The 25,554-nt window shown below is 46.8% G+C and overlaps 2 protein-coding genes across 3 annotated transcripts in view; one reads left to right on the top strand and one right to left on the bottom strand.

The window, feature by feature from the left end:
• LOC143958210 (DIS3-like exonuclease 1) overlaps positions 1–3,577 on the top strand; it is a 94,337-nt gene extending 90,760 nt beyond the window's left edge. The window contains 1 exon segment of the mRNA XM_077467687.1: positions 1,618–3,577. Within this exon segment, the coding sequence (XP_077323813.1) occupies positions 1,618–1,965 (348 nt within the window). The 3' untranslated portion in view covers positions 1,966–3,577.
• Positions 3,578–23,897: 20,320 nt separating this feature from the next.
• The window catches only part of LOC143958209 (TIMELESS-interacting protein-like), a 57,397-nt gene continuing 55,740 nt past the window's right edge, over positions 23,898–25,554 (bottom strand). For both annotated transcript variants that reach the window (XM_077467684.1, XM_077467685.1), the window contains exon 8: positions 23,898–24,189. In XM_077467684.1, coding sequence (XP_077323810.1) covers positions 23,987–24,189 — 203 coding nt within the window. In that variant the 3' untranslated portion in view covers positions 23,898–23,986. The remainder of the gene's footprint in view (positions 24,190–25,554) is intronic.

Raw genomic sequence — 25,554 nt, 5'->3', positions numbered from 1 at the left:
CAGGAGTGTGAGAAAAAAATTGCGTTATTTCCCGACAGGAAATGACGTGATTTTAAGGCAGATCACATCACCATCTTGGTTGCCATCCCAACAGGGTGGGCACTTTCGACGATGCCGCCCATTGTGATGGCAACATGAGAAGTTTCCTTCTCCGCTTGTGCGAGAATAGCGGGTGCATGCTGGTAATACCGCAGCACCATATCCCGGAAGTTTTTATGCTTGTGGCTTGTGGCCTTCACCTGCCCGCCCGAACAGAAATAATATAAGGTAACTTTTATAATAAAATAGTAATAAAAGCAGCGCTATTTACTAGACTAACCAATGTTAATTAAACATTATATGATAGAAAAAGAAATCTAAAAAAACAAAAATCATATATGTGGTTGGAACTCCTCTTTTAAAATTCTGTTCCATTTTAACAGACCAAGGTGTCCAACAAAAGTGGAAGTTAAGAAGGGTTGAGACAAACTATTTAACTCTGACAGCGGTGCTGACAATGAGCAGCTTTTCATTTAAGTAAAACCTTTAAACGCCCACATATGTAAATGGTGTACCGTATTTTGTCGCCATGCCACGAACATGCACAATTTTAAAGCATAACATGTTGGTTATCTATTTACTCTGCGTAATATTTATCCTTCACATTATACAAAATAAGTGGGCTGACTTTAATTTTTTTTGGTTCACAGTCCTGGGGCATGCTGGGAATGTGATGTCATAAGGGGCGGGGTCATCGGGTGACATCACCTGATGACCCCGCCCCATGCCTATATAAGTCGTTGCGCACCGTGTAGACAGCATTACAGCGGGACAGAGCGTCGTGTCAACATCAGAAGAAGACAGAAGAGACCAGGCCACCGCTAGCAAAAGAGCAGAAGATGGCGGAGGAGCCCAAGAGAAGAGGGCGGAGAGAGTGGTGGAGTCGGAAGAGACCCCCGAAGATAGAAGAGACCCCCGGAGCTGCCTAATGAACTACTTTAACAACCTGTCTAGTGTGTGTTTTTTATTATTTTTTTATTAGATTTTCTTTCCCCCAGGTGAATGGGTAGGAGTATGATGTACCCCATACTTATTCACATAGGGTGGGAGGCCGGGATCTGGGGGCCCTCTTATTAAAGGGGGCTCCCGGATTCTGATAAGCCCCCGCCCGCAGACCCCGACAAGCAACGGCCAGGGTTGTCAGGAAGACGCCCTTGTCCTCCTCAACATGAGGACAAGGTGCTTTGGGGTGGGGAGGCCTGCAGGGTACCCCCCTTCCCCAAAGCACCCACCCCCCATGTTGAGGTTCAGGAGGGTAGTGAGCGCTTGCTCGCCCCCACCCCCTTTCCTAACCAGCCGGGCTGCGGGCTCAGATAAGGGTCTGGTATGGACCTTGGGGGGACCCCCACACAGTATTTTCGCCGTAGGGGGTTCCCCTTAAAAATGTATGTGTGTATATATTTTTTATAATATAATATGTGTGATCCTGTGCACAGCTGCGGCCCTGTAGCAGGCAAACTGCTACAGGGCGGCCAGCAAGTGGTTAAGCACAGTTTGCCGTGCCTGTCTTGTATGTATGGTTTCGTTTTACCTTTTATTATAAAAAGAATCAGATGCTTTCATTTTTTTCTCTCCTAGGTACGAGTTCGAATACAAAGCTCCCGCTTCCACGCAGACAACATACGCTTGGATATCATTAGTAATAAGCCCCATATCTCCCAGGAGGAGCTGCCCTCCAACGCCGGCTCCAATCTCGGCAGGACGGAACTCGTTAGGGAGGTGACCCGCACAGCAATAGAGGCTCAGCTAGCTAAAGAGGAGGAGGCGGCAGAGAAACAATTTGGGTTACAAAATCGGGAATATAGACAAACTCGGGGGAGGAGCCTGTACACCTTGCTGGAGGAAGTGCGTGACCTGGCATTGCTTAGTCTGTCCGAGGAATGACCTCCCCGGGGCCGCATCTCTCTCCATTGTGTGTGTGAATGAGGAGGAATGGACCTCGATAACGCACTTGAAAAGTTTTAGGAGTGAATGATGAACAGTATTTCTTACCAGTTGGTAATCCTTGCAATCAGTGGCAGCTTTGTTTTTATAGTGTTTATAATTTTATTTTTTTAAGTGATGGTAGAAAACAGGATGTCGATTTTATAAAAATCTGCCGTAAAGTAAAACTAGTATTCATGCAGGTTATCTTCTAATTTAAAGTAGAATTCCAGCCTAAACCTAACTATTCTTAAAGCGGAGGTCCACCCTAAAATGGACCTTCCGCTCATCGGAATCCTCCCCCCCTCCGGCGCCACAATTGGCACCTTTCAGGGGGGAGGGGGGTGCAGTTACCTGGATAATCCAGGTAACTGCACCCACTTCCGGGATAGCTCTCTGCGGAAAGGGGCGTAGATTACGCCCCTTTCCGCAAGTGCCCGCCCCCTTCCGCAAGTGCCTCGCTGCCTGCTGGGAAACACACAGATCCCAGAGGCAGCGGGGACCGTCCTTATTGCGCAGCGCGGCTCGCGCATGCGCAGTAGGGAACCGGGAAATGAAGCCGAAAATGCTCCATTTCCTGATTCCCATACCCAAGATGGCGGCGGCAGCACCCGAGTGACGATCTAAAGATCGGCTTCGGGTGCAGACATCGCGGGCACGCTGGACGGGTAAGTGTCACTATTTTAAAAGTCAACAGCTTCAGTATTTGTAGCTGCTGGCTTTTAAAAAAAAAAAAAAACGCGGAGTCCCGGCGGACTCCCGCTTTAAAAGCTCCCTCCCCTAATAACACCTATGATGACTAACCCGCGAAAGAAAGGTGTATATACTTACCTTTTTTCAGGCCTGGCTGGCCCAGTCACATGATCCAGCTCCCCTGTGTCAGCCAGCAGCGTCACGTGATATCCAGCTGTCACATGACCCAGCTCTCTTCCAGCCTGTCTGCATGGAAGCACAAGCAGTAGGAGCTTCTAGTCCTTGGCTGCTGGTCACATGTTCAAATAAAAAAAAAAGCCTTTTGGAATACAGAATAAAAATAATATCAATAAACTGTTTTAAACTGGAATACAAATATATATTTGACAATAACATGGAGTGGGCGGATTTCTGCCAGTCACAGATTGTGTCACGTCCCCTCCAGCCTGTGTCTTAGAATAAGAGGGAGGTGAAGCCTCCATTAATCTACATGTAATATCCTGCCCCCCCCCCCTTGTGTTTAGCTGGTTAGTTGGCGTGAAGGAGAAGGGAGGGAGTGGCTTGTCATTTTCCGCTGTGTATACGCCCCCACATGTGTGACTCTATAGTAACACAGGCTGCTCAGATGTGATAGGGAGGAAATACTCAGCATAGAAACTTACTAAAAACTGAGCATGTGCAGAGTTGCCACCACAGTCCTGCAAAATCCCTAGCTGAATTGGGGACATGGACAGAAGGGGGAGAAAGAGCAGCAGGATCAGCCAGGTTTTTTGCAGAATATAGAAAAGCAATCTCATATATTGAACAGCAATACATCATTTATTATGATGTGGGTTTAGTGACGCTTTAAGCTTAAATTCTACTTTTAAAGAGGCTATTCAGACCTTTAGAAGAAAAAAATAAATGGCCTAAAATACTGAAATTGCTGACTTTTTAAAATGTGTGTGTGTGTGTGTGTGTGTGTGTGTGTGTATATATATAATTAGTATGTATGTGAGAGAGATGTATATGTGAGATAGATAGATATCTATCTATCTATCTATCTATCTATGTGAGAGATATATAATTATAGAGAGAGAGAATATAAAACTGCTATAGTGTTAAGAGGATGGGGGTGGGAAATGAAGGTCTGCTTTTAAATGGCTGCAATTTATTGCTCTGCTCCAAATATACACATGCCAGGGCCAATTTGTTTTACGCTCCATTCAAACTTGTACAACCCTAAAGTCGCACGACTTTGGAGTGCAACTTCAGATGGGTGGGACTTTGGCTTTGACCAATGATAATATACATCTGTTGCACAACTGTCACATTTATAACATTCAGGTGCGACTGAGGGTTTACATTGCAGTCCATGGCACTTAAGTCGTATGAAAGTCGAATCAAAGTGGTGCAGGAACCTTTAAAGAGTCACTGCGACTTTAAGACCCCCCCCATTCACACTTGTGTGACTTGTCATGTGACTTTGGACATCAAAGTAGCATGACAGGTCCCCCCCCCCCCCTAATGTTTTCCAATGATAACCATTCATATGTGTGCGACTGCAAAGTAGTTCATGTACTACCCTGGTCTGACTGTTATGCAACTTGAGGACCATAGACTGCAATGTTAACCCTAAAAAGTTGCATGAAAGTCTTACCTGAATGTTTTACATGCAACGGTGGTGCAACAGTGGGGTCCGACTTTGCAGAGGGACAAGAAGTCGCATTCAAGTTGCTCCCATCCAAAGTTGCATCAACGTTTCTCAACTGGAGTAGTACAAGTGTAAATAGAGCCTTATGCCCCGTACACACGATTGGAAATACGGCCAGCAAAAGACCGATGAGAGCTTTTGGTCGGAAAATGCTCAATCAAACTTTTGCTGGCCAAATTCCTGCCAGCAAAAGATTGAGAGCAGGTTCTCAACTTTTTTTTTTTTTTGGTCGGAAAAGGTTTCGATCGTCAATTCCAATCATCTGTAGCAATTCCGACGCGCAAAAGTCCTACGCATGCTCGGAAGCATTAAACGTAATTTTCTCGACTCGTCGTAGTGTACGTCACTGCTTTCACGGTCAAAAGTCGAGAGCGAACTTTGTGTGACCGTGTGTATGCAAGGCAAGCTTGAGCGGAATTCCGTCAGAAAGACCATCCAAGATTTTTCTGACAGAAAATCCGCTCGTGTGTACCCGGGTTGTCCATTTAAATACATGGGGGGGGGGGGGGGCATTTGCGGCTTTAGGATCTAAAGTCGCACGCGTGTGAATGAAGCATCAAGCTAAATGGTCCCACCAGTATAATTATGGAGGAAAACCATTCAAGTACATAGAAACTTCATGCAGACGGTGTCATTGGCAGCAGTTAAACCCATATCTTACCTGGCATGCCATAAAGCAGTTGGGCATTAAAGAAAACATGTCATAGAAAAATGGAGACTTATCATTTTGGACGTCTCCTCTAAATGTGAGCTGCCATGCTACTTATGTTAGTGCTTTGATACCCTGAACAGCCGGGTAGAACTGTTGACTCCGCACATCCACGTATTTGTTCGGGGCGAGTTGCTTAGAAACATTGCCATTGGCAAAGCAGACAGAATTCAGGCCCATGTCAGTCTATAACAGTGATGGCGAACCTTGGCACTCCAGATATTTTGGAACTACATTTCCCCATGATGCTCCACTACACTGCAGAGTGCATGAGCATCATGGGAAATGTAGTTCCAAAACATCTGGGGTGCCAAGGTTCTCCATCACTGGTCTATAAGATTCCAACTGGCATACTTGTAATGCAGGCCGAAAAGTAAAAGCCACCTTTTTGTTTGCATGGGCAGCCCTCGGGTTTTATTTCTAGAAATCACACCCGGTGTGTGTCTCTGCTCTCAGCATTCAGCATCCGCTGGACCCGAGTTTGGGGTATTATGGTTACTGGCTCTGAAACAGGTTTAAAAAAAAAAAAAAAAGGTATTCAAGCACTTTACCGTTAACAAGAAATTGGGGGGGGGGGGGGTGAAAAATCTGGTGCAGCTCTGCAGTATAGCCATATGCGCGGTTGTGACAAGTCGCACCCGATTGTCGGCAATGGATCTGTTCAAATCAGTGCGACTTTGGCTTTGCGGTGCCACACCGATTTGTAAAGAAGAAAAAAAAGGTTCCTGTACAATTTTTGGCGATTTTCAAGGTGTGACTTGCATAGACATTTGTGCATGAAGTCGCACAGATACCAGGCAAGTCGCACCTGAGATTGCACTGAACTGCAGCTTTGAAATTGTGCGACTTCAAGTGAAGAAGCATTGATTTCAAAGTCGCATTCAGTGTGGATGAGGGCTTATTCTCAAATCTTAAAGCGGGACTTTAGTTCAGAAAATGAAGTCCTGCTAGATGACCTCAGGCCGGCCCCTTGCAGGTATAGCTGTGTAAAATATTAAAAATACGTTTCTATACTGTGGTATAAAAAAATCCCGTAACACACTGCCTCACCCTGCTCTGCACATGCTCAGTTGCTCTCTATTTTTAGGCACTGCTGAGTTTGTAGAGGCCGATCTGCTGACGGCCTTAAAGCAGAAGTACACCCTCCTATTGTTTACAGCCAAGGAAGCTGCTTCTGTTTGATCTGGAACTGCCATGGTGCTTCACATGTGATCAGTTATGACTCCAGACATTTCATGGTTTGACAGTTTGGTTGAGGACACAATCAAATCAAACAGTTTTTTTGAAACTGGTAAATTGATTGGTGTAGTCCTGCTTTATGATTTACTGCTGTTCAGGGGGCTCTGGGCTTCAGAAAAAAATATCTGCCTCCAGCAAGAAGAAACCGGAGGCAGTTTACAGCACACACTAATTTTGGTAGCATAATTCAATGTGGAACGTATGTTAAAGAGGGATTCCACCAAAAAAAAAAATATTAAAAGCCAGCAGCTATAAATACTACAGCTGCTGACTTTTAATAAATGGACACTCACCTGTCCCGGGGTCCAGCGATGCCGATCGATCGCTCGGCTCTCGGCTGCTGTAGTCACCATTCTAGGTGAGGGAATCAGGAAGTGAAGCGAATCGGCTTCACTTCCCGGTTCCCTACTGCGCATGCGCGAGCCGCGCAATAGGAAATCTCCGCGCTGTCACTGGGACCCGTGTGTGTCCCAGCAGACAGCGCGGCAGGGCAGGAAATGGCGTAGACTCCCACGGGAGTCTATGCCCGGAAGTGGGTGAAAATACCTGTCTTTGACAGGTATCTCCACCCCCCTCCCCCCCTGAAAGGTGTCAATTGTGACACCGGAGGGGGGGAGGGATCCGATCATCGGAGGTTCCACTTTAGGGTGGAATCCCGCTTTCATAAGAATATATAAGAACATTGTTTATCAAGTTGTTATGGGTAGAGTTCCACTTTAATTGAAGGTAGAATCTGATTGGCAGAGCTACCCCACCCCCACCCCATTGTTTTATAGACTGCCTGAAAAAAACTAAAGAATATTTTTATATAAGAAAGTGTAGTAAATTGTTTTATTTTCTTTTATAGACTTTGTATATTTTGCTGCTCTAATTTTTGGTCTTACATTCTACTGAAATATTTGTTTACATTTTGTGTTTATCAGACATCATGTATGTAAATCATAAGACGGGCTGACCGGAAATTCGAGATCATTTGGCAAGTTAGATGATTCACAGATGTATTTCAAATGTACGAGGGCTGAAAGTAATGCAGAAGTGGGCGGGGCTTTATTAACTTCCATCGGTTGTTCAAATTTCACATGTTGGTATCTCTTCCTCTTTAGGAACTCCTCCTCCTCCTCCTCCTCCTCCTCCTCTTTTTAATTCCAGTGCATTGCAATGGATTCCAAGGAGAAGCAATGTGTTGTCATTGAGTTCTTGATGGAGGAGGGGCACAGGCTGTCCAACATTCACAGAAGGCTACAGAATGTTTAAAGCGATGAGACCATTGAGGAGTGCGATGTCTCCTCATTGGTGACTCTTCTCAGTGGTGTCATCCCTGTAAACATTCTGGAGCCCTCTGTGGATGTCAGACAGCCTGCGCCCCTCCTCCATCAAGAACTCAACGACAACACATTGCTTCTGCTTGGAATCCATTATTTATCTATAATGGAAAAGTAGAAGAGGTGTTACTATAGAGCAGGGGTAGGCAACCTTTCAGAGGTTGAGATCTACCCTCTATAGCTGGTTTCCCTGTTGCTCCCAACACAAAGCTGTAGGTACAGTGAGATGGGAAAAAAAGTATTTGACCCCCCTGCTGATTTTGTACGTTTGGCCACTGACAAATGATCAGTCTATGATTTTAATGGTCTGTTTATTTTAACAGTGAGAGACAGAATAACAAAAATATCCAGAAAAAAACGCATTTCAAAAAAAGTTATAAATTGATTTGCGTTTTAATGAGTCCAAGAAGTATTTGACCCCTTCACAAAACATGACTTCGTACTTGGTGGCAAAACCCTTGTTGGCATTCAGAGGTCGGATGTTTCTTATAGTTGGCCACCAGGTTTGCACACATCTCAGGAGGGATTTTGTCCCGCTCCCTTTTGCAGATCATCTCCAAGTCATTAAGGTTTCAAGGCTGATGTTTTGTAACTCGAACCTTCAGCTCCCTCCCAGAAATTTTCTATGAAATTAAGGTCTGGAGACTGGCTAGGCCACTCCAGGACCTTAATATGCTGCTTCTTGAGCCACTCCTTTGTTGCCTTGGCCGTGTGTTTTGGGTCATTGTCATGCTGGAATACCCATCCACGACCCCATTTTCAATGCTCTCCCTAAGGGAAGGAGGTTCTCACCCAGGATCTGATAGTACATCGTCCCTTTTGATGCAGTGAAGTTGTCCTATCCCCTTAGCAGAAAAACACCCCCAAAGCATAATGTTTCCACCTCCATGTATGACGGTGGGGGATGGTGTTCTTGGGGCCATAGGCAGCATTCCTCCTCCTCCAAACACGACGAGTTGAGTTGATGCCAAAGAGCTCACTTTTGGTCTCATTTGACCACAACACTTTCCCCCAGTTCTCCTCTGAATCATTCAGATGTCCATTGGCAAACTTCAGATGGGCCTCTACATGGACTTTCTTGAGCAGGGGATCCTTGCGGGCGCTGCAGAATTTCAATACTTTGCGGCGTCGTGTGTTACCAATTGTTTTCTTGACTATGGTCCCAACTCCCTTGAGATCATTGACCAGTTCTGGGCTGATTCCTCACCGTTCTCATGATCATTGAACCTCCACGAGGTGAGACCTTCCATGGAGCCCCAGACCGAGGGAGCTTGACCATTATGTTGTGTTTCTTCCATTTGTAAATAATCACACCAACTGTTGTCACCCTCTCACCAAGCTGCTTGGCGATGGTCTTTGTAGCCCATTCCAGCCTTGTGTAGGTCTACAATCTTGTCCCCGACATCCTTGGACAGCTCTTTGGTCTTGGCCGTACTGGAGAGATTGGAATCTGATTGATTGCTTCTGTGGACAGGTGTCTTTTTATACAGGTAACAAGCTTAGATTAGGAGCACTCCCAAATCTCAGCACGTTACCTGTATAGAAGACGCCAGAAATCTTGCCGATTGATAGGTGACCAAATACTTATTTCACTCATTTAAAATGCAAATCATTTTATAACTTTTTTTTGAAATGCGTTTTTCGGGATATTTTTGTTGTTCTGTCTCTCGCTGGTAAAATAAACCGACCGTTAAAATTTATAGACTGATAATTTCTTTGTCAGTGGGCAAACGTACAAAATCAGCAGCCGATCAAATACTTTTTTTCCTTCACTTTTTAGCTCTTTTCTACCTTTACAGCGGCTGTACATCACAGAGGAGGGAGAGGCAGCACGGTGCTGAATGGAGGGCGGGACCAGGAGCAGCTTCAGTTAACTTTTTATGAAGATTTAGGCTGGCCATGCACCATACAATTTTCTTATTCAATTTCCTTTAGATTTACCTTCAACTGTGTAGTATAAGGGCCTGCCTGATTGCATACTTATAGAAAATGTTTAGATTTGACAATTTGGTTTTGGTAAATCTAATGGAAATCTATAGATGGAAATTGCATAATGTATGGCCAGCCTAACTCTACCAACATATCAAATTTGAATGACCTGTGTAACTTAATAAAGTCAGGCCCACTTTTGTATTACTTTCAGTACAGCCTTCATATCTTATAATTTTTTATTTTGCTGCCTAAAGTTCTGCCTGTGCCCGTGTTCAATTAGAATACCAGAAATGACTTTATCAGAGGATCTCTACTGCTTGGCACGGATCCCACCGGCTGTTTCAGGGCCATTTGAAGACGTCTCGGACATCGCAGAGCTGCACTGATTCCGCTTTAGCCCCAGAGACACATCTGGGCCCCTTCATAATCGCGGCAGTGCGCTCGCTTGTTTAATTTTGTGCTGAATGTGTAATGTTGTAGATACATTTTTCATAAAACTTTTTCAGGGATTGTATTGCTTTGTGTGGCTGTATTATTTATTCTGCTTTCCAAAAAAAAAAAAATGTCCCATGAAAATATAACCATCACCATACACATTACAATCTGACACCGCCTCCTTTAGAGCGGCTACTGTCGTGTAATGCTGTATCTGGGGTCTCCAAACTAAGTGCCAGTTTACTGTCCTTCAGACTTTAGGGTGGCCAGTGAGAAGACGTCCCAGCGTCAGTGGGAGGAATAGTGCCCTATGTTTAGTATTAGGGAAGGAGTAGTGTTCTACCTTTTGGTGTTAGGGGGAGAAATAGTGCCCCAAGGGCTGAAATAAAGGTAAGCAAAGGGCCCACAGTTTGGGGACCACTGCTTAAGGAGGTACATAAATGGCCAAAACCTATAGCAAGACCATGATTCAACTGTATTCAAAGCTGCACAGTTTAGCTACAGGTGCCCCTTACCTGCATAGGCAAAAACTATTTTCTCCTATATTCACTGACCAACACAGCTCCTCTCTTAGCCATTGGGTTGTTTGCCCTATTACTAGGAGATACTAGGCATTAGTTTTAACACAACACTCAACACAAGTGAAGGAGAAGGACGGGGCGGCACAGTGGTGTAGTGGTTAGCACTCTCGCCTAGCAGTAAGAAGGATCGCTGGTTCGAATCCCAACCACGACACTACCTGCCTGGAGTTTGCATGTTCTCCCTGTGCCTGCGTGGGTTTCCTCTGGGTACTCCGGTTTCCCCCCCACAATCCAAGGACATGCAGGTGCAAAGGTCCTTGCTCTGTTGGGTGCTCGATTTCCCTCTTCCTATCTTGCCTAGGCCGTGGTCTGGATGAACCTGGGAGTCCCGTTCACCGGTGAGATAATCAAGGCACATACACGAGATGTACGTGAATAATGATTACATTTTAATGTTTTGAATACAACAGGTTATATGCTGAGACAGTTGGGGCGGCACCCTGTGGAGGAGCCAATCAGGGATTCCCATTCCCCTTGTAGTTATACACCAAACTTTTCCTAGTAACAGGTTTATTGACAGAACAAGCAGAATAAGCAGAAATCATGTCTTCATGGCAAAGCACATCATTAACCTTCACACGAGATAAGAGTGAGACTACAATATTCATCAACATCGTGCTGGTAGCCTGTGATCCAGACGTTCTAGGTTACAGACGCAGTTAAAGATATGTGAGATGACCGCAAGTCTGGCTTTCTTTGCACAAACTCTCGCGGCCAAGGGCATTCTAAGAAAACAGCATATTTCCCAGATAGAGAGCAGCTATGTCTTAGTACTTAGAATTCTAACTTGGTCATACAAAGTTTAAAGATGGAATACAGTATAACAAAATGGAGACTCGATAATCCTTATAATCCCTCCTGTGATCATAACTTTGGCACGAAGTTATGATCATCCTTTATACCAGACATCCTTAGAGAAAGCCATAAGTGCTTTCTCTTCGTCATTGGGCTTGGTTGCTATTGTTAGATGGGAAACCTTGGAGGCTGCTAGGCAGCAGCACTTGGCGATCACATAGAACATTACTATCAACAACACTATCATTACTAATACGAGAAATATTTTCTTGAAAAATCCCAGTATGCCCCCCCAAATACCTCCAAACCATCCTCCCATACCCGAGAAAAGGTTCCAATCATCTCCCAAGTTCTTTGCTTCCTGTAGGAGGGTCTGTCTCTGGGCTGAATGACTTTTGATAATATCGTGATAATCGGGTACCGACAGACTTTCCACAGGAACAGTGAAGTTGTGTATGAAGGTGCAACACCTCTCCGAATTGGCCATGAGGTTACAAATCCCAGTGATAGCGGCCAAAAGTTGTTCCTGCCTCATTTTTATCAGTTCCTGCACAGTTCGGATCTTCCGAGTTTCTTCGTTTAGCAGAGAAACATCTCTGGAAGTAGAATTCACTACCCCAAAGATTATTTTAGCGAAAAGATCTATTTTATCTAGGGCATTCCACATTCCCGGGCTTCCAATGGAGGCAGCTAATTTTTCCCACCATGATGTTACTTGTCTCTTAGCCCTCCCGAACTCTAAATGCCCAAGGGCAGGGGTCATTTTGATATACTGATTGTCCGAAGCTATACCCATATATGGTACCATCCTGGCAATGGTGCACCAACCACCTGTAGAGGAATCTAGAGGGTAAGGTATGGTAGTGTGACATATTAGACCACAACACACCATCCATCCATGAGGCAGATGAGGTGCTGGTATTATATCAGGGGGTTGGGATATGCCTGACCTGAGTCCAACTAGGCATAACCAATCTCCTAAACTTGGGGTGCTATTGTACTCTAATAAAGCATCATCCATGTGGTAGGACTCTAACCATTCTTTTAGGTCGGTATCGTTAAATGTTTCTGAGGATAGTACACAGTCCATTATGTTATATAAAGACATGTTCCCTATCCTTTCGTCACTATCTCCAATGGTGGAAGTATTCAACCCCTGGATGTCAAACGTCCCATCCTGCAGAAACGTCCCTAAGTCTCTCAGGGTAAGATTTACTAGTGTGTTTCTACAGAATTGGCCATTGGGGATCTCCCCATTTTCTTTCCAAGCTCCATTTAGGAAACAGAAGGATGGGGGTTGTGTGAAACCGGAGAAAATAAGGGGGGAGGGTCTGGTCGTTATATTGGCCATATGGTCTTGTCGTCTCGTTAAACAGGTCCTCTACTGGGAGGGGGATTCCCACTACTGGAATTTGATTCCTACCCGTTCCCATGTGGGAGCACACCCAACAGGGTGCCCCTTTTCCCATTACTTGACCAAACGCGTATTGCCATAAAAAATGATGTGGTATTGTTGGGGCTAAATAAAACGTTTTACTGTCCTGGGGGGGTAGTTTGTTCCGTGCTACCTTTACTCCTAAACCTTTGTTGTTATTATGATTACTGGGCCTTGGAACTAATGCTCTTCTGTCTAGCGGTCGGTTCTCAGTACCTTTTGGGCTTCTTGTAAACCCACATGACCCTGTCATGATACATGTCATCATGACTATAGAAAAAACCACAAAAGTCAATACTATCGACCAGAGCAAAATGGTGTGTAGTACATACTGATCCTCTAAGCCCCTGTCTTTCTTTTTGCAAAGACTTCAGTCCGAGCTGGTGGGAGGAGGAGGAAAGTCCAGGGAGATTCTGCCGAACTGTTCCTGGAGGGTCTGTAGGTTCGTCTCCGGGGTCCCTTCGGTGGTGGCGTCCTCCTGTTGGTCTTGGGCAAGTGTCCTCTGGGGGTGTTCTGGAGTCGGTGGAGGTTCGGGGCATTTTTTTAGTCTGCTGGCATGGATCCACTGAGGGGTGTAGTCTGTGAGGACAGCAGTCCTGGAAACCTTCTCCACCTTCCATGGACCGGAGTAGATGGGCCCCACGTGCTTCCGTTGGGCAAGCTGCTTGATCAACACTTTATCCCCTGGGATGAAGGGGTGAGTATGTTCTGTTGGAAGAAGAGAGAAGGTGACAGCAACTTGTTCATTATGTTCTTCTATTGTACTTACCAGATGTTTCACGTACTCTTCCTGTAAAGAATATAGGTTAACGTCAGTCTGTGCATCTAATGCTTTTAGTTGGGTTTGTGCTGGGACACCCATTAGGATTTCGAATGGTGACAAACGTGTCCTAGAGTGGGGGGTGGTTCTGATTTGGAACAATATTCCTGGAAGGAAATCTATCCAGTTTTTTAACGTTCCTCCTGTGGCCTTTTTTAGTTTGTCCTTTATATTCCTGTTCATTCTTTCTACCACTCCTGCGCTTTGGGGATGATAGGGAATGTGAAGTTTCCACTGTATTCCCAGGCACCTCGCCAGTTCTCGTGTCATATCTGAAGTAAAAGCCGGGCCCTGGTCTGACCAAATAGTGGCTGGTATGCCAAACCTACATACCCAATGATTAAGAAGAGCCCTTGTCGCTATTTTAGCTGTTTCCCCAGTGCAGGGTACCGCCTCCACCCATCCTGACCATTTGTCAACGATAACGCACAGGCATTTGATGTTTCCCTTTTGTTTGGGCATGTGGGTGAAGTCTATTTGTAGGTCCTGTAGTGGGCCTAGGGGTGGGGGCAACTGGCCGTGTATACCATGTCGCTTACCCTGCGTGTTGTTTTGAGCGCATGTAAGGCATGACTTTGTTAGGGTCTTTGCATGGTTCTTTAGATTAACTGTGCAGAAGGTTTTTTTAATACAGCTGTTGCAAAGGTTGGGACCCTATATGTCCGGGACCATGCAGGTAGGAAAGGATGAGGGCCGAGCTGGCTTCGGGGATCCCAATGACCCCTCCATTTGTCCAAAGGCCTCCTTGGTCTTTGGACAATCCTTGTTCGACCCAGAAAAGGACATCAGCGTCTGTGGCCATGGATTGAATTTGGGCTGCAACTGAGGGGAAATCTGGCGCTGAAAAATCTTGTTGGAAAAATATTGTGATAGGGGCGGGTGGATGTGTGGAGGAATTTGCCGCCGCTCGAGCGCATTTATCTGCAAGGGAGTTGCCTCGGGCAATGTAGCTACCAGCGGTGGTGTGAGCCTTGACTTTAATAATTGCCAAATGTTTGGGCAGTAATATAGCCTGGAGAAGGGCCAGGATATGCTCCTTATTGGCTATAATTTTGGTATCAGCCGTTCTAAACCCCCTGTTAGCCCAGATCACCCCGAAATCGTGAACCACGCCGAAGGCGTATCGACTATCAGTGTAAATATTGACATCCCTATTTGTGAACAGGATGCATGCTCTGGTGAGGGCCACCAGTTCCGCGACCTGTGCCGAGGAAGGCGGAAGTGGCTTAGCCTCCAGAACCAGATCTGGGAGTTATACTACCGTGTATCCTGTCAGGAAAGTGGAATCTGAAGGACGCGAGCAACTGCCGTCCACAAAAACTTCCTCTGCACCGGCCAGAGGTACGTCTGTTAAGTCCTTTCGTGGAGAGGTGACTTGGTCCAACACCTTTGTGCAGTCATGCATTTTGGATGGTTCACCATAATTCATGAGTTTGAGCAGAGAATGTAATAGCCTGAGGATGGGGGAGGTGTGTTTGATGGTCAGATTGGAGGTGTTTAGAAGAATGATTTCATACCCGCTTGCTCTTTGGGTGGTCATATGTTGTGTATTGAGGTTTTGTATAAGGTGAGTGACTGAGTGGGTGGTGTATACAGTTAGGGGGTGTCCCAGAACCAACTTGTTGGCTTCTTGGATGGCCATGGCACATGCAGCCATGTTCTGGAGGCAAGCAGGCATGCCCTGGACCTGAAGTGGGAGTTTCTTTGAAAGGAAAGCCACCGGTCGGTAAGAATTACCGTGTTCTTGGGCAAGAACTGCTGCAAAGGCAGATCCATTAACTACACAATATAGATGAAAAGTTTTCCTGTAGTCCACTAGTCCTAAGGCCGGGGAGGAGGCAAGGGAGGAGAGGAGGGTGTTAAATGAGTGTAACATTTCCTCCGTCCATTCCACCACTTTTGGCGCAGTGGAGAGCGTGGCCCTCCTCAGGATGGAGTCATGAAATGAGCAGTCAGGGATCCATTGCCGGCAATAGACGATTGCTCCCAGGAAAGACAAGAGGGCGGCCTTGTCCCTGGGTGGCTGCAGAGCGTTAAGGGCTGCGGCACGGTGGGGGGAAACACTTCTCTCTCCCTTATTGAGGATGCACCCCAAGTACTCTACAGTAGGGGTAACCCACTGTATCTTTTTCCGTGAGGCCAGGTGACCTGCCTTAGCTAGGTCAACCAGCAAGTTTTTTGAGTCTGCTTCGCAAGCTTCTGGGGTAGGGCTGCAGAGAAGGAGGTCATCCACATATTGGATGAGTACCGACCCGGCGCTCGATTGCCAGGATTTGACTGTCTCATTCAATACCATAGAGAAGGCTGCCGGGCTGTCCACATAGCCCTGCGGTAGGCGGGTCCAAGTCAGTTGCCCCTTCCCCCCCCCAAGAAAAAGCAAACATGGGCTGGGCCAGTGGATCCACAGGGATGCTAAAGAAAGCGTTAGCTAAGTCAATTACCGTGTAGGCCACAGAGTTCACCGGTATGCAAGAAAAGATAAAGGCAATGTCTGAGACCAGAGGGGGGATGGGAACCACCATCTTGTTGACTGCCCTGAGGTCCTGTACCAAGCGCCATTCCCCGCTTGCCTTTCTCACTGGGTATATGGGGGTGTTCCATGAGCTAATGACGGGTGTCAGGATGCCCATGGCTACATACCTATTGATGAGGGGTGTAATTCCCTGAATTTTGTCAGAATGTAGTGCATACTGTTTTTGAAAGACAGGTACTGAGTCTGGGCGCATTTGGGGGGTGTAAGGGGTACATGGGATGAAACCCACACTCGCGTTATTCTCTGCCCAAATAACATGGGTTTCCAGGGAGGCAGGTAAGAGTACAAAATACCCTTTTTGGGATTGTCTTTTTGGTCCTTGTAAGTCACAGAGTGCGGAGCTGGCAGTTACTGCTCCCTGTGGATCAAATTTGATCACCACTCCCAGTTTGGACATTAAGTCCCTTCCCATCAGGGAGACTGGGCATTGGGGCAGGATGGCAAACCGTTGTTGGCAAAGTAGCATCCCCTCCGGGGTGGTTACTGATAAGGGTGGGGTTACATAGTTACATAGTTAGTCAGGTTGAAAAAAGACACAAGTCCATCCAGTTCAACCAAAAATAGGGTGGGTAACAGGAGTCCCATTAATACCTATGGAGCTTCCCTCAGAACATTGTGGCGTGTCAAAGGTCACATCATTGATGGAGCTAGAGGTGGCACCAGTGTCGATGAGAAAACAAATGCGTTTTCCATCTACACCCAGGATCACCTGGGGTAGGCTCCTCCAGGACACATTGTAACATACCAGGCTGAGGGAAGGGACATACTCCAGGCAGCCCTATGTCCTGCTTGAGGGTTGGGTGGCAGGCCATTGCATGGGAATAGGGGCCGGTGGGGGTGGTGGAACACGTAGGGCGGTATTGTTAGGTGGAGGGGGTCCTCGGGGTCCTTGCTAGGGCTGGTGATATCTGGGGCCTGACACTGGTCCTTGGTAAGTTGGGGGACGTTGATGTTGTGGAGTTGAAGGAAAGGTGTTAGGGTAACGCATTCGTCCCTTTCCCTTCCCCCAAGGTCCCGTCTGGCCCCTACGGTAGGGACAATTGGACTTCCAATGTCCCATTTGACCACAGTTGAAACAACCCTGGTCTGGTGGTCGGGGGGCATATGGTTGGAGTGTTATTAAAGGGGTTGGGGGTTCAAATGTGTTATAAAATAACCCCCCTTTTTGTTCAAAAACCCCAGAAGTTTCCCTGGAGTGGGTGTCTGACATGAAATCTTCCGGGGGTTGGGTAGCCCATTTGGGGTTAATTAATTTTAGCAGCTGTACTACTTTTGGCTCCCCTCCGGCCATTACAGTAGTGGTAAAAAGGGACCCATCCGCCCCATCTACCGCTTTCCAGAGGTTGTATACTCGGGTGCAAAAATCATAGAATTTTTCCTTCGGGGCTTGTTTTGTTTGGACCAGATCTTGCAGTGCTGTGACCCCTTTGTAAAGGGTGCTCCAATGTTGTCCTAGGGCAGTGATGGCGAACCTTGGCACCCCAGATGTTTTGGAACTACATTTCCCATGATGCTCATGCACTCTGCAGTGTAGTGGAGCATCATGGGAAAGGTAGTTTCAAAACATCAGGAGTGCCAAGGTTCGCCATCACTGTCCTAGGGTTTTCCAGAAAACTGGCCAGCCCCCTTTTCCCTGGACATGGGCATTAAACAGGTCTTTTACCTTTGGGGGGTCGGGGCAGTCGGGGTCTAGAATATGTATTATACTCTCAAGATCAATCGGGTCCAGATTTGACCCGGCGCACTGGCGCAACAGGAAGGTGGCAGCTTCCCTAGGATGTTTTCTGGGGGATGGACAGAGTTCTTTGAGTTTTGTCAGTGTGCCTAGGGGCAGGGGTAGGTGAATTTCTGTGTTACCAATGGTCATAAGGGGAGCCCTAATATCGGGGGTGTCCTCATCATCCTCGTCAGTAACTACGGGGGTGGCCATAGGTGAGATAATGGGTCCTGGCGCTGGTATGGGTACGGGTAGTGGTTTCTCGGTAGCCAACTTGATTTTGACCTTACTCCTGGTGACCACCCCCATCTTAGAGAGTTTTTCCATGGCCCGATTGTCGTCGGGACTCAGGATTACAACCTCTCCCTCAGTGGGATCACTCCTTTGGGGGATTCCCGGGCTCTGGTCCGGGTCTCCCTCTGTTTCTCATTTTGTTTGTTCTAGGGCGGCTCGGGCTTAACTCAAAATTCTATGTCCCTGTTCTATTTTACCTCTGGCTGCCTCTACTTCAAGGGCAAACCGTTCCTTCTCTTCCCTAAAGTCTTTTTGCTCAGGGGTCTCCCTCGCCCTCTCGTCGGCTTCCACTCGGTCCTGGTACTCCTGGCCCTCCCTGTCTCTTTTGGCTTGGGATTCCCTGTCCCATTGTTGTCTTTGGTGCGGGGTGGAGGCGTTGTACAGTGCAGCGGATATGGCAGCCATGTCTACCCCAAGGCTGGGGTAGATGGCCAAGGCCTGGGCAACCTTGCCCTCGTCAGTTTTGACGAGGACATAAGGAGGGGGTATTTCTGGGGCGTTCAGGGGTGTAGTTATAGGTGCCGAGGGTATTGGTTTTCCTTTTGTGAGGGCATGATTTTTGGCATGTTTTTTTTTTTTTTATAAATTTTTAGAGGGGCTTCCCATATCTTGCAAGATTTTTTCATGTAATCTACATCCCACTTTCCGGGGGGGTATGAGTGCTTATGTAACTGACAAATCTTTTTTACTACATTCCAATCTTCTGTGTTGCAGGGGCCCGCGGGACCTATATCATGGATCCCTAATTGCTGGCACCTTTCCCTTACCTGACTCCAAAATGGTTCTACATAGGGACCGGGCACTATAGTCTGCACATACTGATAGGGAGTAGGTTGTTCATGAGGGGTCCCGTCTTTGCCTACAGCATTCCCCATTATGGGGGGGTGTTATGAGATGCTTGGTAAGGGGGCAGAGGTGATAGCAGCCAGTGGCACGAATCACCTGTTGTTGAACTTCTTCCAGGGAAGATTCAGCAAGGAGGTGGGATTCACTGACTGGGCTATGCAGGTTTATTCTGACTAGCGTGACAATTATAAGGATTATCGAGTCTCCATTTTGTTATACTGTATTCCATCTTTAAACTTTGTATGACCAAGTTAGAATTCTAAGTACTAAGACATAGCTGCTCTCTATCTGGGAAATATGCTGTTTTCTTAGAATGCCCTTGGCCGCGAGAGTTTGTGCAAAGAAAGCCAGACTTGCGGTCATCTCACATATCTTTAACTGCGTCTGTAACCTAGAACGTCTGGATCACAGGCTACCAGCACGATGTTGATGAATATTGTAGTCTCACTCTTATCTCGTGTGAAAGTTAATGATGTGCTTTGCCATGAAGACATGATTTCTGCTTATTCTGCTTGTTCTGTCAATAAACCTGTTACTAGGAAAAGTTTGGTGTATAACTACAAGGGGAATGGGAATCCCTGATTGGCTCCTCCACAGGGTGCCGCCCCAACTGTCTCAGCATATAACCTGTTGTATTCAAAACATTAAAATGTAATCATTATTCACGTACATCTCGTGTATGTGCCTTGATTATCTCACCGGTGAATGGGACTCCCAAGTTCATCCAGACCACGGCCTAGGCAAGATAGGAAGAGGGAAACCGAGCACCCAACAGAGCAAGCACCTTTACACCAGGTAGGTAAACTGGCCCTAGTATATGAACGGGGACCTTGGATTGTGGGCTCCTTGAGGGTAGGGACGTGTGCGTGTGATGCGAGTCTGCAATGTGCAGGGATAGGGGCAATTGTAGACACTCGCTCAGGTTGAACTGAATGGACTGGTGTCTTTATTCAACCTTACCAACTATGAAACCTGGGAACCCTGCGGGCCCATCGGTCCCTGTGTTTTTTTTTTTTTTTTTTTTTTTTTTTAGATATGCAGAAGCGTGATTTATTTATTTATTTTTTTTTGCAAAAGATGAATGATCCTGTGATCTACTATCACCAGCCGGCTGGGTGACAGGCTGGATACTCTTATCCTTGTAGTCTCCCCAGTCCGGCCATCGAGCGTGTGCAGGCCGCAGCTACGTGCACGGCAGGCCACGACGAAACCTCAGCTCCAGAGGTGGTCGTGAGCTTTTATGCTCCAGGGCATACATATGACCGGGTTACTGATGTCTGCGTCACAGTAGGCCGGGCCAGCAGCCACCCTGTACTGATCAGTGAGTGGGTCTGTGATGGAATGTCTCCCAGCTCTTCAGGGTCCTGGGTCTCATGGTAGCCTCCTGCGAGGCAGTACCTTATGCCCAGTTCCACACCAGAGTCCTGCAGAAGGAGATTTTGACAAAATGGGACAAATCTCTGTTGGCCCTGGATCATAAGATCCAGGTGAGCCAGTCAGTCAGAGACTCACTGATCTGGTAGCTGAGGTCCCCAGTGATTCAGTCCGGGAAATCGTTCCTGCCTCTGAAGTGGACAGTGATCACAACAGACGCCAGCCTATCCGGATGGGGTGGAGTGACGGGGGTTCAGTCAGCTCAGGGCTTCTGATCAACGGAAGAATCCAAGTTGCTGATAAATCTGCTCGAGTTGAGAGCGATCAGGCTATGCCTCTCCACATGGTCGATGAGACTTCAGGGGTGTTCGGTCAGGATCCAGTCAGACAGCGCCACAGCTGTGGCATACGTCAATCACCAAGGGGCAACAAGAAGCTCAGCCGCTGCACGGGAGGTCGCTCACATACTTTGGTGGGCAGAGCGACATGTACCGGCCCGGTCTGCCATTTACATCCCGGGAGTGGAGAACTAGCAGGCAGACTATCTTGAGTCGACAGACGCCGGACCCAGGAGAATGGGCATTGCATCCCGAGATATTCAGGTTACTGTGCCTGAAGTGGGGCACACTGGACGTTGATCTTCTGGCCTCCCGTCTCAATCTGAAGTTGCCAAGATTCGTGTCCAGGATAAGAGATCTGTGGGCAGATGCGCTGCTGGCTCAGTGGGCTCAGTACCAGCTGATCTACGCCTTTTCTCCACTAAAACTGTTACCACATCTGCTGCGCAGAGTGGAAACCGAGGGGATCCCGGTAATACTGGTTGCCCCAGATTGGCCTCAGCGTCACTGGTATGCAGACCTGGTGCGTCTGGTGGCAGATGCTCCCTGGCGACTGCCTTTGCGAGAGGACCTTCTGTCTCAAGGTCCGATTCTCCATCCTGCTTTACCATCGCTGGCTTTAATGGCATGGCTATTGAGAGCCAACTGTGTTAAGGGCGTGGAAGTCTTCTTCACGGAAGATATACCATCGTACCTGGAAGGCCTACATCTCCATGTGTGAGGAGGAAGGATGGCATCCGCACTCCTTTTCTATATCCAGGATCCTGCTGTTTCTTCAGCAAGGAGTAGATCAGAAATTGGCATTAAGCACCATTAAGGGGCAAATTTCAGCCTTGGCTGTCATTTTGCAGCGACCCCTGGCGTCTCACTCATTAGTGAGTACTTTCGTTCAGGGGGTATGACATGTAGTCCCTCCGGTGTGTCCACCGTAACCCCCATGGTATTTGAACCTGGTGTCGGCTCTTCAAAAATCGCCGTTTGGAAATATCAGGGAGATTCCCCTGTTCACTTTTTTTTTTTTTCCCCAGAAAGTGGTCTTTCTAGTAGCCATCACATCGGCCAGGAGGATTTCGGAATTGGCCTTGTCTTGCAAGTTGCCCTATCTGGTTATCCACAATGATAAGGTGGTGTTGCGTCCGTAACCGTCTTTTCTACCGAAGGTGGTCTCGGCTTTTCGTATCAATGAGGATATTGTATTACCATCTCTGTGTCCTAAGCCAAAGCACCCTAAGGCAGTGGCCCTTCACACTCTGGACGTGGTTCGGGCTCTGAAGGTGTATTTGTCTGCCACTGCTCCCTTTCAGAAGTCACTCACTGTTTGTTTCGATGGCTGGTCCCAAAAAAGGCATGGCGATCTCGTTGGCCACCATTTCCAGTTGGATCAGATTGTAGTACAAGCCTACGCCTTGAAGGGGCAGGTGCCCCCCCCTTTCCGGTCCCGGCCCACTCCACAAGGGCAATCGGAATGTCTTGGGCCTTCCGACACCAAGTGTCTGTCGCTCAGGTTTGTAAGGCGGTGGCGACCTGCTCGTCTGTCCATACATTTACCAAGTTCTACAAGGTAGACGTCGGTACAACAGCTGATGCCTGTTTTGGCCACAAAGTTTTGCAGGTGCCCGTATAGTTGCAATTGGATATGCAATATATATTTACATTTTTTCCTTTTTTTTTTTTTTGTTAAAAACACAGTACCATTAAGCTAATGCGCTGTTGCATTACATTCTGCAGTTTTGGTGCGGCTATGGGTAGTCACGCCTGTTAAAGGTTCCCTGGTTTTTGTGGTTTTTTTTTGTGGGTAAAGTTTCACTACCGACTTGCCACGGTGGATGAAGCTTCACAATTGCTTAGAGAGGTGCTGTGTCGGGCGCTGAATATAAGAGAAAATAGGATTTCTTTTTTTTTTTTTTGTACGCGCCATACAATCCTTTTCTCTATAAAGCTACAAAGGCACAGAAAATTTGGTCAAAATTCACAGCAAGATGAATGCAGTATGTTATCAAAAAATACTGGAGGAACATTTGAATTCATCAGCCAGGAAGCTGCAAACGGGACGTACTTGGACATCCCAACATGACAATGATCCAAAACACAAGGCCAAGTCCACCTGTCATTGGCTACAGCAGAATAAAGTGAAGGTTCTGGAGAGGACATCTCCGTCTCCTGACCTCAATATCATTGATCCACTCTGGGGAGATCTCAAACGTGCCGTTCATGCAAGACAGCCCAAGAATTTACAGGAACTGGAGGCTTTTTGCCAAGAGGAATGGGCAGCTTTACCATCTGAGAAGATAAAGAGCCTCATCCACAAATACCACCAAAGAATTTAAGTTGCAATTTGTGTTAAAGGGGGCAATACACGGTATTAAGTAAACTTTTGATCAGGGTCATTTGGGTAGTTTTTCTGTTGCCATTACGATTTAAAGAGTAAACACAGTTGATTGATAATAAATGGCTTCAGCCAAACACAAACCATGAGTGAAAGAAAAGTTTGTGTGTTTATCATTCATATTCTCTGAAAAATGGCCAAGAAATCAAATTCTGCCAGGGTATGTAAACCTATGACCACAACTTAAAGCGGTGCTTCAGCTATATAAAAAAAAAAAAAAAAGTAGCTGCTGACTTTTAATAAGGAGACTTACCTCTCCAGGGTGCCCGCTACGTCGGCCGCCGAGGCAGACATGGCTCTCGGGTCCCAGCGCCGCCATTCGTACTAAGGGAAAAAGGCAGTGGAGCGTTGCGGCTTCACTGCCAGTTTCCTACTGTGCATGCGCAAGTCGCGCAGCGCTTTGTGAATGGGACGCGCTTTGTTAGGGAACACAGCGCGCCCCATTACTCAGAAGACCGAAGATCACCGAGGAGCAGGAAGAAGGCAGATTAGGAAGACTGCCTAGCAACAGTGATTTCTGACCAGGTAAATTTTTTATTTATTTATTTTTAATATTAATGCTTTTTTCAGGGTGGCCCTCCACTTAAAATAAAAATAATAATTATTAATAATTATTATATATACACACACAAGTCTGTGTGCTCCCCTATGGAAGAGAGAAGGGAGCAGCTGATCCTGGGGCAAAATAATAGCAATTGGCCTGGAAAATTCATCCATACACAACCGACTTCTTCTCTCCATCCCTACTATGGTATACGTATGGATTATTTTTAGCAAGACAGAAGTGATCACATTTTCGGCATTAAGACAACTTTTTATGAAATAAAATAGTTTATTAAAGAAAAAAAATATATATATATATACACATGTATGTATAAACCATCAATCATCGTCATCTTGTACTTCTGAGTTTGTATCATTGGATTGCGTTTCTGCTGTTGAGGTCACTATTGGACTGGCCGCTGGCTGTGTGCAGCTTTCCACTACACTGTCTACTTCTTCCAACAAATCTTCATCAAAATCCTCCGGAATCTCATCGGGATCAGCAGGCGGAGTCTGAGACACAACTGGTGTCGAGGTCACTGCTGAAAGAGCAAAAAGGAGACTTTTTACACAAACAGCCGTAATCTAGAGACAGGAAAAAAAAAAATTTCTTTTATTTCCTGAGCGACTTACCACAAGGCCCACATCCAAAGGTCATCATCTGTTTTTGTGCTTTTTACGTTTACTCAAACTGATTGCTACATACATGAGAACATTTCCCCAAATTTTTTTCAGCAGAATGTTTTCTACAGAAAGATTTAAATAGAGGAGCCGGTGTTTATGACCGCAGAACGCCTCTCATCTATGAGACAACTGTGCAATCTATGTACTTAGAAAAGTGAACTTGTAGTTTCATTTTCTAATTTATCACAATTTCTCCCCAATTAAACTTAGATCTGAACACGAAGCCCCCTGGGATCAAGTTGGAACAGCTGCAGCGCCCCAAGGACAGCGGAGGGTTGGCGGTACCCAACCCTTGGCTGTACTATGTTGCGGCCCAGTTGCAACATTTGGTGAGCTCCATGTCGCATGAACCGGCGGGCTCCTCAGCGAGGCTGCTGCTTCATGCGTCGGGGGCAGAGACCATCCCTATGGGACTGGAGGTCCAGATGTTTAAGGGCTCCAATAAACTAACCCCTACGCTGTCCATGATACAAAAAATATGGAACAAGAGTAGACAGTTGCAGGGGGTGCAGGGATTCACGGAATATAGTCCGATATGGGGTAATCATACGTATGTAGAGATCGCTAAAATACAGCCTGACCCTAGATGGAGTGCCCATAACGTAAAAATGCTGTCCCATATATTTCAGGATGGAAAGCTTCTCTCCTTTGCAGCCATGCAGCGAAAATTTAACCTTACGGAGGCTATGATCTTTCCCTACTTGCAGCTAAGGCACACGGTGGCCGCGCAGGGGGACTCGGGAGAATGGGTATTGTCGCCCACCCCGTTATACCATGCGTTGCACTCTGCGGACGGCACGAAGGGCATAATTTCACAATGCTATCAGATGCTGCTAGCGCGGCACCTGCGTGACCACCCATGCAAAGCACTGCCGCTTTGGGAACAGGATGTAGGTACACTCACGGGTGAGCAGTGGGAGGAGGCCATGCAGGCCATCACCTACTGTTCACTGAATGTGGCGCGGTTAGGCTGTGTCGGATGGGTGGGACGGCTGACCCCCTGTGCGGTAGGTGCAGGCAACACGAGGGGGATCTTATCCACCTCCTGTGGCGTTGCCCGAAGCTCCACAGATATTGGAAGGAGGTAGTGGACACTGTCAATATGGTGTTTCACACACCGATACCTTTGGATCCCATATGTTGTATTCTAGGGGTACTGGAGGATGTGGTGTCTTTGGAACCAATCAGGGTGGCAGTCTCCAGGGCGCTATTCCAGGCTAGGA

The sequence above is a fragment of the Lithobates pipiens genome, unplaced genomic scaffold (assembly GCF_037356315.1).
Source record: "Lithobates pipiens isolate NorthernLeopardFrog02 unplaced genomic scaffold, aLitPip1_a1.2 Scaffold_6, whole genome shotgun sequence".
Lineage (NCBI taxonomy): Eukaryota > Metazoa > Chordata > Amphibia > Anura > Ranidae > Lithobates > Lithobates pipiens.
Note: the sequence above shows the minus strand (reverse complement) of the source record. Positions and strands in the feature narration are given on the sequence as shown.